General features: G+C 27.9%; 1 protein-coding gene across 1 annotated transcript in view; it reads right to left on the reverse strand.

Annotated features, from left to right (window-relative positions):
• Positions 1-17,802, reverse strand: part of LOC136990290 (phosphoenolpyruvate carboxykinase, cytosolic [GTP]-like) — a 34,170-nt gene extending 16,368 nt beyond the window's left edge. Inside the window, 4 exon segments of the mRNA XM_067288678.1 lie at positions 5,081-5,265; positions 5,343-5,606; positions 10,726-10,911; positions 17,696-17,802. Coding sequence (XP_067144779.1) covers positions 5,081-5,265; positions 5,343-5,606; positions 10,726-10,751 — 475 coding nt within the window. The 5' untranslated portion in view covers positions 10,752-10,911; positions 17,696-17,802.
• Positions 17,803-18,100: the final 298 nt, after the last annotated feature.

Genomic DNA, 18,100 nt, shown 5'->3' on the forward strand with positions numbered 1-18,100 from the left:
TATTTGTCACTAGAGGGACATTCCGACGTAATCTGCATCTGTCAGCGCTCATTTTTCGCAGATAAAAGGAGTCGAAATTCCGAATAGATACAGATGAATTTTCACAAGATGTCGTAAGATCTACCATTCCGATTTTAAATTTATTTGATTTTAATTGGTTTCCTGTGTATCTTTTAAGGAACTTCTTTTAGAAAGGACAGCTATGTAGCCTAAAAGGGAAGGTCTGGCTGTCTGATTCTTGGTTCTGGAACACTAAAAATGGTGATCGTCTAAAGAATTTTTTTGGAACGACTGTCTTTTAACTGTTTATAGAAAAATATTTATTCATCGGACGGAAACAAAAACGAAAATATTGTTAATATTCGTCACTAGAGGGACATTCCGACGTAATCTGCATCTGTCAGCGCTCATTTTTCGCAGATAAAAGGAGTCGAAATCCCGAATAGATACAGATGAATTTTCACAAGATGTCGTAAGATCTACCATTCCGATTTTAAATTTATTTGATTTTAATTGGTTTCCTGTGTATCTTTTAAGGAACTTCTTTTAGAAAGGACAGCTATGTAGCCTAAAAGGGAAGGTCTGGCTGTCTGATTCTTGGTTCTGGAACACTAAAAATGGTGATCGTCTAAAGAATTTTTTGGAACGACTGTCTTTTAACTGTTTATAGAAAAATATTTATTCATCGGACGGAAACAAAAACGAAAATATTGTTAATATTCGTCACTAGAGGGACATTCCGACGTAATCTGCATCTGTCAGCGCTCATTTTTCGCAGATAAAAGGAGTCGAAATTCCGAATAGATACAGATGAATTTTCACAAGATGTCGTAAGATCTACCATTCCGATTTTAAATTTATTTGATTTTAATTGGTTTCCTGTGTATCTTTTAAGGAACTTCTTTTAGAAAGGACAGCTATGTAGCCTAAAAGGGAAGGTCTGGCTGTCTGATTCTTGGTTCTGGAACACTAAAAATGGTGATCGTCTAAAGAATTTTTTTGGAACGACTGTCTTTTAACTGTTTATAGAAAAATATTTATTCATCGGACGGAAACAAAAACGAAAATATTGTTAATATTCGTCACTAGAGGGACATTCCGACGTAATCTGCATCTGTCAGCGCTCATTTTTCGCAGATAAAAGGAGTCGAAATCCCGAATAGATACAGATGAATTTTCACAAGATGTCGTAAGATCTACCATTCCGATTTTAAATTTATTTGATTTTAATTGGTTTCCTGTGTATCTTTTAAGGAACTTCTTTTAGAAAGGACAGCTATGTAGCCTAAAAGGGAAGGTCTGGCTGTCTGATTCTTGGTTCTGGAACACTAAAAATGGTGATCGTCTAAAGAATTTTTTGGAACGACTGTCTTTTAACTGTTTATAGAAAAATATTTATTCATCGGACGGAAACAAAAACAGAAATTTTAATTAGTTTTCTCTTAATACACAACATATTTACAAACACACACACCACACACAAGCATATGTACTATACTTATATACACAGTTGCAAAGTTAGTCAAAGATTGTAATACTGGCAATTGCATGTCAATGTGAATGGAGACTATAGTGAAATGAAATAATACCATCCCTATTTAAAATTTATTTTGTATACTAGTACTTTCTATATATTAACAGGACTTATTATACTGGAAATTATGGATGCAGATATTTAGTCTTACAGATCAAAAATAATGTTCTTTATTTAGTTCACCTGTTTTTATTGTTAATTGTAGAAAGTGTCATTTAAAGGCCTGCTGAGTAGGGACGAACAAGTCTGAAACACATGTTTAAAGTGTATGTGTTCAGGTGAACTAAACAAAGAACATTATTTTTGATCTGTAAGACTAAATATCTGCATCCATAATTTCCAGTATAATAAGTCCTGTTAATATATAGAAAGTACTAGTATACAAAATAAATTTTAAATAGAGTTAAAAAGGACAAAAAGGCATAATAATTAAATGAAATAATACCATATTTACTCGCATATAAGACGACCTTGCATATAGATCAAGGTGTGACTTTAAAGATCAAAATAAAAAAAATTAGATTTATTAATACAATTCTAATTTTATTTCGTTTAATCACAAGTAAAATATCAAATAAACATAAATGCACACATTGTCCTGCAAAAATTACTGGCATCTTAAACTTTAAGGAAAAATCTTGTAAAATCGATAACGTAATTTGTTCGTGTAAAGCTGGACAATCGGGAACCTTTTTTTGCCAATTCTTAACAGCCGAATCCACTCTCCGTCAATTACACTTATGAGTTGCTCCGAATTCTGATTTCCGAATAAGCATGTTTTCACATGGAAATGGATTAAAACTTATATCGAACATTCGTGTGATTTTGGAATTTCAATCTGGAATTCAATTCAAAAGCTTTGCTTTTCCTATTGCTATTCATCTTTACTCCTGACAATATATAAGAATGATTCAAAACAACCCAGATAAAATACTTATGTTTTTAAATACAAGAGGGTAAGCATCCAGTAAAAAATGTAAATACACGATTCACAAAAATTATTTGCAAAAATGCAAAGAATCTTTCGCTTGTGTGTATAGGATGACCTAGGGATTTGAAGCTGTAATAAATGAACAAAAACCTTATCTTATATGCGAGTAAATATGGCAAAATCCAAAAATACTTTAATTTGATAATTTAGTTAAGAGAAAAATATAACCCACATTGGCTACACTGGCAAGAAATGCTGTAGAAATGATATAAATGTACATAAAAGCTTTAAATGAATTTCAGTCATTATAAAAAAAAATGTTCTATTGAAAAAAAGTTTCTAAAATTGAATAATGTAAGACCTTTAATTCATAATATTAAGTCACTAAAGAAAATTATTAATACTTAAAAATACTTTAATTTGAATTTGTTTCCTTTTTTTCACAATTGTGTTTAAACAAATATTTAACATCTTAGAGATACTTTCTACAGTACTATGGAGACTGTTATTTTTATACTGGTAATGATATCAATTTATATTAATATTACCAATACACCAACCAAAACCGAATTATCGGGCTAGAAACGGCTATAATAATAATAATTTATAAGATAATTTGGTACTAGAGTTAGGCGTTAGGTGCCATCTCTTGATAAAAGTTAATAATTATAATTTTAATTAAATAATTTAAATAATTTATAATGAACTGGAAGAAAAGAATTGGCCCGGAGCGAGACTCTAACCCACAACTCCTGCTTACCGTGCAGATGCATTGCCAATTATGCTACCCTGGCCTCTGGTCTGATCTTCTCTTCCAGTATATATAAGCTTGCGTTACGACCATCGACGGCCATTATTACAATGCTGGCTGGGGACACATCAAGCGCCCATGTCCTGTAAACATCTCCCAAGGGCGCTTGATGTGTCCCCAGCCGGCATTGTAATAATGGCCGTCGATGGTCGTAACGCAAGCTTATATATACTGGAAGAGAAGATCAGACCAGAGGCCAGGGTAGCATAATTGGCAATGCATCTGCACGGTAAGCAGGAGTTGTGGGTTAGAGTCTCGCTCCGGGCCAATTCTTTTCTTCCAGTTCATTATAAATTATTTAAATTATTTAATTAAAATTATAATTATTAACTTTTATCAAGAGATGGCACCTAATGCCGAACTCTAGTACCAAATTATCTTATAAATTATTATTATTATTATAGCCTTTTCTAGCCCGATAATTCGGCTTTGGTTGGTGTATTGCTTTAATGTATATCGGATTGGCTGTTGTAGTTTGTTAATATTACCATATTACCAAAGATGGAATTATTTTTTTATACTATTAGTAAGGCACTGATATTAATTTTATAGGATACTTTGTAGTAAAATTTTGATATTTGTTTCAAAAATTTTCAAAATATTCACTCTGCTCTCAAATATTTTAGATTAATTTGGAATGAATTACTCTCAGATTTAATTTGAAAAGTTTCAGCATAAATCATGTAATATCAATTAGGAAGACATGTGAAGGACTTATAGATAAGCTATAATTATCCCAATCAATATCCATCAATGTTAAAATAAAATTAGCTTCTGAGAATAATTTCATAAAGCAGATTCAGTTTTTGATAACTATAAACTTACATAACTAATCAGATGAATATAGCCATTTCCACTAGACTTTTTAACAGTTTTTAAAAAAAGATTTTCTGAAGTTTATTATGCTTTAAGAAATTAAAATGTTATTTTTATTAAAAAATTCAAATTACTTTTTTAATGAGATAAAATACTACATAATATATAAAAATCTAGTGTTGTGAATATGTACAAAATTTATTAATTCAGTATAGTATCATATCTATAATTAAATAAAGAAAGCTATTGTTAGTTTTTAAACTTTTCCATTTTCAAACTTATAAAAAGGAAATGTGTATATCAATATTACAGTGTTCAATATACAAGAATGGATGATGGAGACGGATTTTAGGAAAATTACAACAGTGGATAAATATGTCTTCAATGCACAAAACGTTTTTCAAGTTTTCTGCAGACCCTTTTGGTGACTTTAAACAAAGAAAAAGTTGCTTGGAGAGTTTACAATTGCAAGTTAAAATTGATAGACAAACTAGACCATCTTCCAATTGACTTTTAAACACAGATAACCTGCAGATTATCTGTAAAAAATATTATGATAGGTTATTTGTAGATATAAAAGAACTAATACTTTTTATTTTATCTTATATCACTGGTGGATAGTAAATAGGATGATGAACCACTTTAATATTATCTAAAGAACATAGATATGGTAAATGAATTTGGTTGGATTGGGATATAAATTTTCACCATGAGAACTAATAAACTTTTACCTATTTACAAGATTTTGATTTATGAGAAGTTTTCTGGAACAAGGTACACTCAAAAATTGGGGTTTTGCTATATTATTTATGTGTATTTAAAAGTAAAATCAAAATGGAAAATAAAAAAGGGAATAAAATTATTTGGAAATTTTTTTTACTTCCTAAAATTTAAAGTTAATTATATAAAACTATAAATTAAGTAAATTTACTAAATAAAAGTGTAAATCAACTAAGGCAAGGTTATAATAAGAATTTAATGTTTTTACCTTTCATACACTGTGGAAATCTTTCATTGAAAGCGTTCTCCAAATCACTTAGTGATAACCAATTTCCAAGCATCCCTTTAACTCCTTCTTTAGGAATTGGAACGGTATCTCTTTTATTAGGGGTAGATATGAATGTCAAACTTTCTACTCGAGCGACATCAGCAGGATCTGTTCTTGCTAACCAACTAAAAATTTTAAAATTTTCAGTATAAATCAATAACACTTTAAATAATTTTAAATAAGAATTAAATGTATTTCATACCAGTTTTCATATTTTGTTAATGGTACAATTATACCTTGCTTCTGCATAATATTGATCAGTGCAGTATTTTCTGCATCACTTCCATCACATATATGAATATTATCTGGTTGACAGAGATTTGCTTTATCTTCAATATATGATCTCACATTTGGGTGCAACCTTTTCAAGTCACCATGAACAACACCAAAAGCTCTTATTCCATGCCAAACTGCATTGTGTGCAGATAAGACTTGATGCCCACTTTTGGGAATAGCTTTCCTATATCTATACCAAAAAAATTAATTTTCAATTATTTAGAATAATTTCAATAAAATAACATTTTTTTACATAAAAATCACTTTAAAATTAAAATTTATATTTTACTAAAACATCAAAACAAATTTAGAATATTTTATAGATAATTATTATTGTAAATAATTATTGTATAACAAGAAATTAAATTATTTACAATAAAATCAATTCAAACTTAAACTTTTATTGTAAATAACATAATTTGTATATTTCTCTATCAGTTAAATTGAAAGTTAAAATAAATATTTGATTATTCCTTCAAAGTGCTATAAAAAATTTTCATGAACATCAGTAAATTAACTGACATGTAATAAATTTTTCAAAAATTTTCAGTCTAATATAAAAAAATGTAATTATTCAAGATAAATAATTTAACTTTCTATATTACTCTAAGATATTTTATACTATATGAGTCCTTATACTCCATACTATCACAACTTCCTTTCCATACTGCTTAATGGAGTTCCATCTCTCTCTACTTTAAACTGAGTACTTTTACATTATAACTTTTTTGACTGCTTAAGTACAAAATCAAATGTTACTTAATTGGTTCCAATTTGGGATTTGACTTCAATCTGTCAAATAATTTTTTTTTATTTTACTATTAAATTTTTTTCTTCAATTTTCTACTTTTGATGTGAAACTTACAGGGTGCAAAACAGTACTTTGAAACTATGAATTAAATTATAACGGATAACACACTATCACTATGATTTACACACAGTATCAATCCACTACTGGATGAAGGTCTCTAATCTCTTCCATTTTTCTCAGTTTTCCAATTTATGCCATTTTTCATTATTTTGTCACTCCATAGTACTTGGTGTCATCTTGAGCATTTGATCTGCCGTGGATATCACTCTAGGATATTTGTAGTCTATCCATTGTCTAGTCTTCTAGAATTGTGTCTGGCCCATTACCCATTTTTAACATTTGAGCCTCTTAATGATATCATATATCTTTGTTTGATTTCTTATCCAGGTGATTCACTTCCTCTCTTCTTGTAATGCCCAGCATGCATCTTTTCATATGTCTTTCTGTTGTCTATAGCCTCTGTATTGTTTTGCTTGTTAGTGTCCATGTTTCTGCTCCATAGGTGAGTGCTAATAGAACACTTTGGTTGAATATTTTTTTCTTTTCAGGCACAGTGGCAGTTGCTTTTGAAAATTATGCTATTTTTGCCAAATAGTATATGTATAGTAACAGACATAGTATTAAAATGTATTTAAATAAATAAATATATTTATTTATTTATTTAAATACTATGTTTATAAAGCATGTGAAAAACAGACATATATATATTTTATGATTACAGGAGAAATATTTGGAAATAAATTCAATAATTTTATATAAGTTCACTGTGATAAAATGTCATTCAGCTCTTTTCAGTGCTTTTGGAAGTATATGAGAAAAATTTCCCGTAGATTAAAATAATTAGAGAAGACTGTCAAACAATTTTCAACAATTCAAAAATTTAATTTTTTAAATAAATTATAAGAAAAACTTGCTCTGCAATTAAATACTGCAATAATAATGATAAATGTTCATACTACTGTAGACCTTATCCGTACAGATTATCACTAAAACTAAATTCTAGATAATTCATTTCAGACACTAAATTTAGAAAAAATTGACTTGCTTAGGAATAAACGCTCTTAAAATTGAAAATATTGTTGATTTAAAATAGAAGCCACCAATAATGTGGCTTACCCAACTGACCACTTCCTGTTCTCCAATTTAAAATTTGCTTTGAACAGGAGACAATTTCAGAAATCAAGAGGTTGATGGAGAGAACTAAACAGCATTCCAAAAAGACCCTTTTATAAGAGTATATGTAAATTACTAAAGCATACAAAACTTGTATAGCTCTCAGAAGAGAGTATTTTGAGGACTGATACTAAATTAAATAATTCCTTTCAAAAACATTTTTTTTAAAAATTCAATCCCAGAAATTAGTAGACATGCCTTAAAAGATATAATATTCATATTTCGACATGACTAAAGATTCTAGCTCATTAATGTCAAAGTTAAAGATTCCTCTTATTTTCATTTATATTCATATTATCATTCTCACTTATCATCATCATTGCAATTTAAATAGATTGAAAAATAAATGTCTTATTATTTTAACATTAAATTAACAACAGTAAAAAAAACAAAAACAAAAATAATAGAGAGAGAGAAAGAGAGGGAGAAGGAGAACTAAGTACTAAAAGAGAATGAACCATTTAATATAAAAACAATTGCCTAAACTTGTCTCAATATAAACAAAATTGTCTTTGCAACTAGTCTGACTTTCATTTTCAATCAATGACAAATATGGATAAAATTACAACTATTACAAGGTTTACAACATAAAAACCACTTCTTTATTTTTAATTTCATTACACAGATTATAGGATATACATATAATTTATGATAGAACTGTTTTTTTTTTTATGATCAAATTTTATGATGGATCTATAAATCTATATTAATAAATCTATATCTGTATCAGTACTAAAAGAAAAATGCAAATTGGATAACTGCTGTAGATAATTTTTGTTTACATTCATATAATCTTGTCACTTTTTATATATCAAAAGAAAGTTTTCTTATAAAACTGTAATCTTGATTGTGAGGAAGTACAAATATCTTCCAAAGATACTGCCTTTTTTTCCTTGAGTTTCATTGAAATGACAAAAAAATTTATATAAATTAAGATCTGTCATGCTTTACAATGTCTACCTATCTACAAAAACATTTATTTATTTTATCACGTTATTTTTTTACAGTAGTATGTTTTATAATAATAAAATTTTATTTTTTATATTTTGATGATGCTTAAAAAATTAACCTACTACAAAATAAATCAACCAAAAGTGAGCAATCAAACATTTTTATTTGTAATTGAAATAACTAATAGAATAACTTCATATATCTAATGCTTCTACCATTTTAAAAAATATAGTAGAAACATTAGCTATATAAAGTTTGATTAAACAGAAATTTAAAAATAATATTGTTTATCATGATCGAACTAATGAATCCACTGAAAATATTTTCTAATAGAATAGCATTATCTCAACTTTATAATGATATATATTTTAATGTTCCTGGATTTAATATATTTGCATCTCAATTTAAAAGAAAGTTATTTGTAATTCATTTTAGTAGACTCATTCGTGTCATTCTTTTAGGTCACTCTGTGAATCCACTGAAAATATTTTCTAATAGAATAGCATTATCTCAACTTTATAGTTAAAATGCAGAAAAAATTCTTTTTAACTAATTACAGAGTATTATAATAGATTCTTATTTTAAATATAGTAATTGTTGAATTGAGAGATATACAATGACATATTATATTATACACAATTTAATTTTTACACTTATTAGTTATGAAATTATTACATTTTACTTTATTATTTTGAAATGCAATTTTGTCATTAACAAAAATATTCTTTTACATAACAAATTATACTTATCATTATTATCAAGATACATTATTGTAGATTAAATAAATCTTTTGAAAGAGCAATTATTTGAATTATAAACTTCACATTTACTTACTGATAATAAACATAGAATTTACTGAAATGATTGTTCAAAGGTATACAAAGCTTTCTTGATTAAAATTGAGTTAAAACCTTATATTATTTTCACCCTAATAAAATTATAATTTTAATTATTAAGTAGGTAATTAATAAAACCTATACAAATAAATCTATATTTTAATAAATATCCCACAATCACTTTCACTTCTAATTATATATTTGTATAAATTTTCAATAAATTCCCAAAGAATAAAAAGTAAAAGATGAATTTGAGAAAGTATCTAAAGTAGGTCAAGACTATATTCTACAGAGATCACTGATCTAACAAGTTTAACCCTCTGATCAGACTATTAAAACCAGATATGTATTCCTTTTTACTTTAAAGACTATAGGAATTTTTTACTTAAACTTTTTCTTAACTACCTTGACCCATTTTAAAGTAACTTAAATCATCCTTCATCATCAATTACCGATTAAAAAACTGGGAGATTTAAATTAATTTAACGAATAAATTAAAAAAAAAAAACTTGCTCCTTAAATTAATTTTAAATTCACAAAAAATAAGAAAAATATTCGTGTTTAGTACAAAAATTTTTATAATTAAATTGAAATAATCGATTATTCATTATTTTTTTTAAAACAGCCTACTGTATGATTGATATGACTATGCGTTTTATAACTTTAAAACAAATTAATCCAATTTTAAATGTTTTCGGATGTATGACGTCATTAAGCTGCGATAACGTCATCCGAATGATAAAAATTATCATATAAGCAAAAAGAATTTTTCTAAGAAACAAAGTCGAAGAAGACAAAGTCTAAACCCTGGGGTCAAATAAAATAGGTCAAAGCTTAAATTATTTCAAAACATGGAATTTCAGATCAGCGCATCGTCTCTAATAACCATGATAATTTTGTCTATTAATTTTGCGGATCGTGTTACAAAAATTTTTTAAATATCTAATTTATAAACACCTTAACCGATCATAAACAACGTGTTTACTCAACGTTAATTTCCATTACCGGGTGACCTCGATTAAAAGATAAATCAAAACTAAACACGTGTCTGACTACTACATATGCGGACTCTAATCGAGATATTGCGTCCGAATATAGAATAAAACTCTTATAAAAATGCATTAGAATGCTAATTTCATATCAGTTTTGTTTCATCAATCAAAAGTATAGAGTGAAATACTGATGGTTCCGATCCAGAACTCATGCGTGGAATGCCTGCAAAGGACACGAAGACATTCCTGTTTACGCGAACAAAGGCACGTACACGGCTTGGCCATGATGTACGTCCTGATTGGTTAACAACTTGACACACCTTCGCAAACTTCTTTTTTTCCGAACGTAAAAAAGTAAAGGATGACAAATATATTTTTTAAAACTGAAAGATCAATTTAAATAGATAAAATTTATTTATTTAATAATTACTTTACGAATTTTTCTTAACTACATTTAGTATATTAATATTTATAGCGGGGAAAAAAAAAATACATTTATGTGAAAATTTATGAGTTTTATTTTTTTTTAAAATAGGGCAAACATACCTTAAAACAAATGCAAGGAGAGACATCTTTTCCGTAATGCTACCTGCCGATCATAAGTAAGAAAGCACGAACCTACGCCAGAAGAAACTGCTTTAAGTATTCATTAGTTGTTACATCCGATTGGTTCTTTGATGTTGGCCACTGGTAGTGACGTCATTAGACGTCTATACATGACGCTTTTGATATCTGAATAAAGGACATTGGAAACTGTTATCACTTATTAAAAAGAACATTATCTGTGGTCATAATTATTTCAATTTAAATAATGTCAAATTTTCATTACGGGCATTTTTAAATGCTGGCTTAAAAAAATTGAGTATTTTTAGACATTTAATTATTTCTTTAATCTATTATTATAACCAGATTAAATTGGAAAATAAATACATATTTAATGCATTCGTCTCTATTTTTAGTATTATTAAACTATTTATGAGTGAAAAATATACTGTAAAATAGTTAATTAAACTATAAAATTAAATATATTACATTAATCATAACTACAAAAATTTATTTTTACATTAAAAAAGTACAGAAAAATAATTTCTACTACAAGAATATATTCCTGATGTGTGCTCCTTTAAGTTATCAATGTATGGAATAACTTAATTGAAATTTTGAAACTTTTCTAAAGGATTGTAGGGTTCAAAATCTGTTGGCAATTTACTTTACATCAACAAATCAAATTTAAATTGTCCACACTTCTTAGAATATAAATCCTTTTCAAAAAATTTTCTAAAATTCTGTGATGGAAAAATTTCCAAATCTTTGTCAAAGTATAGCTTGTCAACTCGAGTCTAGTATTTCATTATCAGAAGATAACTAGTAACTATGGAGTGTATAGTACATAAAGATAAATAAAATTTCATAACAATAATCTTGCTGTTATGATTTATGTAAGATGGACTTGATAAAAACATTTAATGTTATGAAACATATGATATGTTCTCTTTTATGATGCATAGTTACTTGCAACATTAACTCCACATGGCAACAAACTTCCATACTGTCTGAATAATTCCTGTATTTCATTAATTTTTATAATTAAATTATTATTTTATTTAATAATGGATCATCTAAATTCCAAACAGAAACAAGATAGATAAATAACTTTAATATATATTTGAAGCTATGAAATAAATATTAAAAAATTATCTACATAAAAAAAAATTAAAATCAAGAAGAGTAGTTTATAACTTGAAACACAATTGTAAATGAAGAAAATAAATTAGTGAAACCTAAAACTTTCAATACAGTATTTCATTTCATTTAATTTAATATATAAAATTTAAGTTTAGAAATAATTATCTAATTAAAATTAAACCTAATTCTAATTAGTTTTTAAAAAGAAAACTCAAAAAATTATTTATTTATAATTGTTTATATTCTTTTATTTATTTCTTAAAATGTTATGTAAAGTAAATACAGATGGCCAGATGCCCAAAGCATTTAAGGTGTTAGCCTACTGCTAAGCAGTGGTACACCCAGGGGATGGGATAAGGAGTCTTGGTACCCCAAAATAATAAAAAAAAGAAACACTAGTAAATTTTCCAAAAATATTTTCCCAATTAAAATTCATTTTATTTATTTATATTGTGTTGTGTTCTATTTTTATATTACTTATGAATTAGCTGTCATACAAGTAGGGAATTTTTATCCATTCAACTTAGCTCCTCAAGGTTAAATCTTGAGTGTACCATTGGCTCTAAGGACCTAAAATCAGATGTGGAAAAGCTTCTAGAAGGGCCATCCATCCTAAATATGTTGGGTACTAGTTGTCCCCATTTAATCAACATGTTTCTTTCCCAAACGGGCAAAGTCCTCTCATGAGCCATGAGTGTATGCCACCTTACTGGGATACACTCCTGTAATATACAGCCAGTATCCATTTTCCAAATTGCTGGAGTCCATCTTCAAAGGATTGTCCACTGCTGCACATCTTTTTCTCCAAAGCATTGGGCAAACCAGTAACAAATAAGTTAGTTTCATTAGTTAGATACTATCCACTTTCCTGTCTTTGAGTTTTATGTTAAATGGTAAGTATAACTCACCATTCCTTAATATAACATGGGCAAAACATAAAATATAGATACTACATGGCATGTAATCTTATGAGTCCTCACAAGGGACTAGTGTAAATTTAAGTGCCTTCTATGGAACAAACTTACAATACAACTTAGAGCTCTTAGTGCTCTCAGAGTGGAATGAGGTCTAGGACCCACACCAAAACTCTTCTCTTACAATAAAAAAATCCCAGTTGCTTGTAAGTTTGGATGAACCTATAATGGGTATGGTAAAAAGGTCCTCTTAGTGTGCACAACAAAAATAGTAAAGAGAAATAAAAGTAAATAGTTTGAGTTGGTTTGATAAGATACAGCAATGCAACACACAGGGCTGTCCATAAATTACATCCACATTTTTCTTGAAATTTTTACTCACTCTCCCCGTCTTGTCCCAATTTGTCCAAATTTCCGTAACCCCCTTCATATGTCCAGTAAAACTCATCCACTCTCAGAATCTTTATCACTTTTTGCATAATAAAATGTATAAATTGTGTAAAAGTTAATGAAATAAAATGAATGCCCATTGAAGTTCAACTCCTCCCCCCCCCTTTGTCCAATTTTGTCCGACTTGTCTTAAAGTTGGCCCAACTTAAAAAGTACTTTTTAATTAATATTTTGTCTATGTATCAAAGTTTGAAATTTTCGTTTATCTTTTTTTTTTTTTTTATAAATTTTGCAATTAATTTTAAATACTAACTTTTTCTTTGACATTTTACAGTAATTCATAGTTATATTATTTAGTTATAATATTCTGATAATTATATTTCATAAACTATAAAAATAAGCACAGATATAAATTGTATAATAGCCTACATAAATATAAATTTTATAACTGTGTACAACAGAGTTTAGAATAAAGTTTATATAAACATTTCATTTATTTTAACATGATATTAAAATAAATTTTTAAATGACAAAATCATTTCATAAATTATATTTTTGAATACCGTATTTTACGGACTATAAGACGCGCCTTAATTTTTAAGCAATTTTTTAAAAAAAATACCTATAAGACGCTATGGACTATAAGACGCACCTGAATTTTGGAGGCAATTTTTCGAAGAAAAAAGTGCGTCTTATAGTCCGTAAAATACGGTATAACTTAGATAGAATTAATTATAACAAATATAATAATATGTTTGTGATTCATAAAAGTAATATATATGTATGAATATGAAACTATGAGCAAAATAAAAGTTTTGACTCTATGGAGGACTTATCACACACTATTGACATTGTCAGAGTAATCATACAGAAGTAGGTAGACACAGGTTTATTATGAGTACGGTATGCATTTTGGACAAGTTGTCTGTCCCACTTCAGCCATATTTGTTACAATTTGGTGAGTATACAGGTATCTACAAAAATACAAATTGTTTTTCGTTACAAACATTTGGGTTTATGATTAAAATAGTACAAAATTACATTTTTATACATACCTAAATACAAAATTTTATACATACGTATTCTATTTTGTTGCTGATGTGTGGATGACTTCATTTTTGGGATTTTTCACAATCATGATATTATGTTTTCCATACAAATAGCAACCAGAGATTAAAATTGTTGCTAATGAAATTAATTGTGAAATAAATACTAAGGTAAACAAACATAATACAAAATTATATACAAGATCACAGTTACAAAAGTAAAAGCTGTTTTAAGAAAGGTTACATCCATTTTTGCAGATTGTCAGCTCATACAAACAATGTTCTCTACTACACAAGCGATGCTACTATAGGGTGGTATCTGATGTTGGTGATATCTGTGGCTAATAGGTGTTCAGATGTTTAAGTAAGTGTCCCAGATGGGATCTAGTTGTACCTGTGTAAAATCATGACTGAAAAATCCCAAAAATAAAGTCATCCATGCATCAGCAACAAAATAGAAGTTCCTTTTATGTATGTATAAAAATGTAACTTTGTACTATTTTAATCATAAACCCAAATGTTTGTAATGAAAAACCACTTGTATTTTTCATATGCCTGTATACTCACCAAATTGTAACAAATTTAGTTGAAGAGGGACAGACAACCTGACCAAAATGTATACTGAGTCATAATAAACCAGTGTCTAACCTACTTCTGTGTGACTACTCCAACAACATCAATAGTGTGTGATAAGTCCTCCATAGAGCCAAAACTTAGTTCTCTTAGTTTCATTTGTAACATAAGGACAAAAAGCAATTCGCCAATAATATATATGTATATTCATTCATTATTTTTATAAATTACAATATTTTATATTAGTTAAAGTTCTATAATTGAATTGTATGTTTGATTAATGATGTTTGAAGAAAACGTATGATTCAGCTAAAATTTCAAATATGAATAAATATTTTTCTACAGATTAAATGATAAATTTGAAATTAATATTTAATTAATGAAATTCATTTAAAAATAAATTATCAAAAAAATCTTATGAAATAACTAGTTTGCAAATGAGAAAGAGAGCACATTCAAAATATTTTAAATCAACACAAGTATTCAACATATATGACAACACATGTACACACACACATACACACACAAGTACTAGTTTTCTTTCTAAAGAGTACGAAATGCACAAAACTCAAATCTAATTATTATAAAGCAGTGGTTCTCAAAGTTATCAATCCACAGACACTTAAATCACATCACAGATAAATTGCTGACCACCTATGTCCTTGTCCACTTCTTATCCTGTAAATATCACCTTAGATAATGACAGATTGTGCACCAACAGTGGTGTAGCGAAAATAACTGATGCCCGGAGCACAACACTTTATTGGTGCCCCCTCCCTTCTCCAGAAACACATACAGTTTGTCTTGGAGACCATTTGGGTGCCCCTCTGCGAGTGGTGCCCGGGGCACGGTACACCCTCTTGCACCCCCTCTCGCTACGCTACTGTGCACCAAAATATTTTGTCTATCCAATAATCTAACATAAGAGATATACAATGAACAAAAATTATTTTATCTCTGGCTATTGAGCATTGAATTGCATTTTGGAAAAATGCCTAACAGACCACATGGCAAAGCTCACAGACCATATTTTGAGAACCATGATATAAACAACTACTCACGTCAGAGTATTTCAATATCTTATAAAAATTTGGTATGTATGCTATTTGATTTGCACACAAAAACCTTAAGAGAACAAAGAATTTTACCACAAAGTTAACTTCATATCATCTGTTCTGCAAAGATAATGGATTAATTATATTTACTCTAATTATTTCAGAATACTTAATTGTTATTGTAAATATTTATGTCACACATGGGTGACATTTTGGTAGTCATTATCTATAAACGATCCTTCACAGTGTTAATTTATGTTTTGATATATAAACTGCTTTCCTTTGACTATCATTCAAGCAATATTGCCTATTCAAAAATGCTACCATTTCATTGTAAATTATTGATAGCATTCCATCATGTTAACAATAATACAATATTTGTCTTCATATAACTGTATTAACTGACTAAATTTAATACAACTGACATTAACAATAATTCTAATATTTGACAATTGTCAATAAGGCAGTTAATAAAGCAGTCAATTACTCTAGATATACACAAGTTAGCAAATGATACAGATAATCAACCTTGCAAGAAGAAAAAATAAACTGTAGGTTGTACTTTCTAAAAGTATTAGTTTTATTTTTGATGTATTACTTTTCCACTAATAAATTTTTGTAATCACTTATCTCATGCATAAAAACATTCAGTTGTTCTATATGAATTAAAAAACATCAGAACTGTTTAATCTTTCAACCAATAATATATTATTTTGCAACTGTTAAGCAAAAATACCAAGAATAGATAAATTTTAACACTATTTTAATGTTAATTTTTTAAATCAATGATTATGTGAGTTTTAATTAATGCTTCATATCTTGTACATATTAAAATACAGACAAAATTACTGCAAATAAATTTTCAAACATGTTTAATCATCTGTATCTAAAGAAAAATTTGACTTTGTATTTTAGTAAATAGTATTCTACTATTCAATAAATAAATTCAAATTTGTTAACAAAATCACATTGTAACTAAATCTAATCTAAGCTTATTCAATAATAACATCTAAATAGTATTAAAAAAATGTACAGTACTTGCATGAAGCATTCAGAAAAAAAATTACCAGTAAATTTTAATGTAGTGTGATTCAATCTGTAAATGACTAACTACCATGGTCATTCATTGGAATTTTAAGTTAATATGTCAAATCATGGCCGAAATCACGTTGACGAATGAACAAGAATGATTTTAGACATTTTTACCTGTAAATGACTATATGTGGTTTCCTATTTAATGGATTTTTCTTCATTCATAAGATTATGCTTAATTTTCAGACACACTTTTAAACTGCATTACCTTTCCATAAAACAATATATTTTAAGCATACATGCAAATTAATTTTTTTAATTAAATAGCAGCCATACAAAATAATCTTCAGCAAAATCTTCACTTTAAATGGCCAATCACTGGTCTAGTAAACCTATATAAATAAAAATAATTAGTTTTTAATTTGAAAATTTTGAATTCTGGTGTAAATATTTGTAGTATTATAGCAATACATAATACAATATATTGTATATATACTATATCTATTTTCATTGTACCGAAATTCCTGCCACTGACCCATCACGTGTATCGAAAGAAACTCTCAATGCCGTACAGCAAACGATTTTTCACTTGCATGAATCATCGTATTTCATGACTAATTGGTTAAGTGTTAAAAGGATTCAAAGACTTCATTTAAATGATTTAAAAAAAAAAAAAAAAAACTATAGTTGTATATAACATTTTTATCGTTTAGTATTTATTACCGAAAATATTATTCGTACCTGTAAAGTCATATACAATCTGCATTAAACATAATTCTAGCAACTCATAAGATGATAATTAAAAATAACGTAAACGAACTTAATAAATGATCAGAAAAATCATGTTCAGCTTCGACATACGAAACAAGGCCTTGTGGGAAAGCCGGTAGCGCAACACATGGTGCAATATTTATAGATTATGCGCAATCTACAATACGATTATACTTACTAAGTATATTTTTATTAAATAACAAAAATACATAATTAATTTTTATTTCATTAAATAAAAAATAAAAATAAAATGCTTCTGAAATATATCCTAAACAAAATTTTTTTCCTAGCATCGTTCTAATCCATCCTAACATGAACATAAATTTCTCTACTGCGGTTTTTTTTTCTTTCTTTTTTTCTTATTAATAGCGACGTTGAGGCCGAAGTTTTAAACGCGAAAACGTGTACGTCGGACGTTCAGCGCCGCTTTCCTGTAAGCCTAGAAGTTTGACAA

This window comes from Centruroides vittatus, unplaced genomic scaffold, assembly GCF_030686945.1.
Source record: "Centruroides vittatus isolate TY-2023 unplaced genomic scaffold, ASM3068694v2 scaffold_899, whole genome shotgun sequence".
Taxonomy (NCBI): Eukaryota; Metazoa; Arthropoda; class Arachnida; order Scorpiones; family Buthidae; genus Centruroides; species Centruroides vittatus.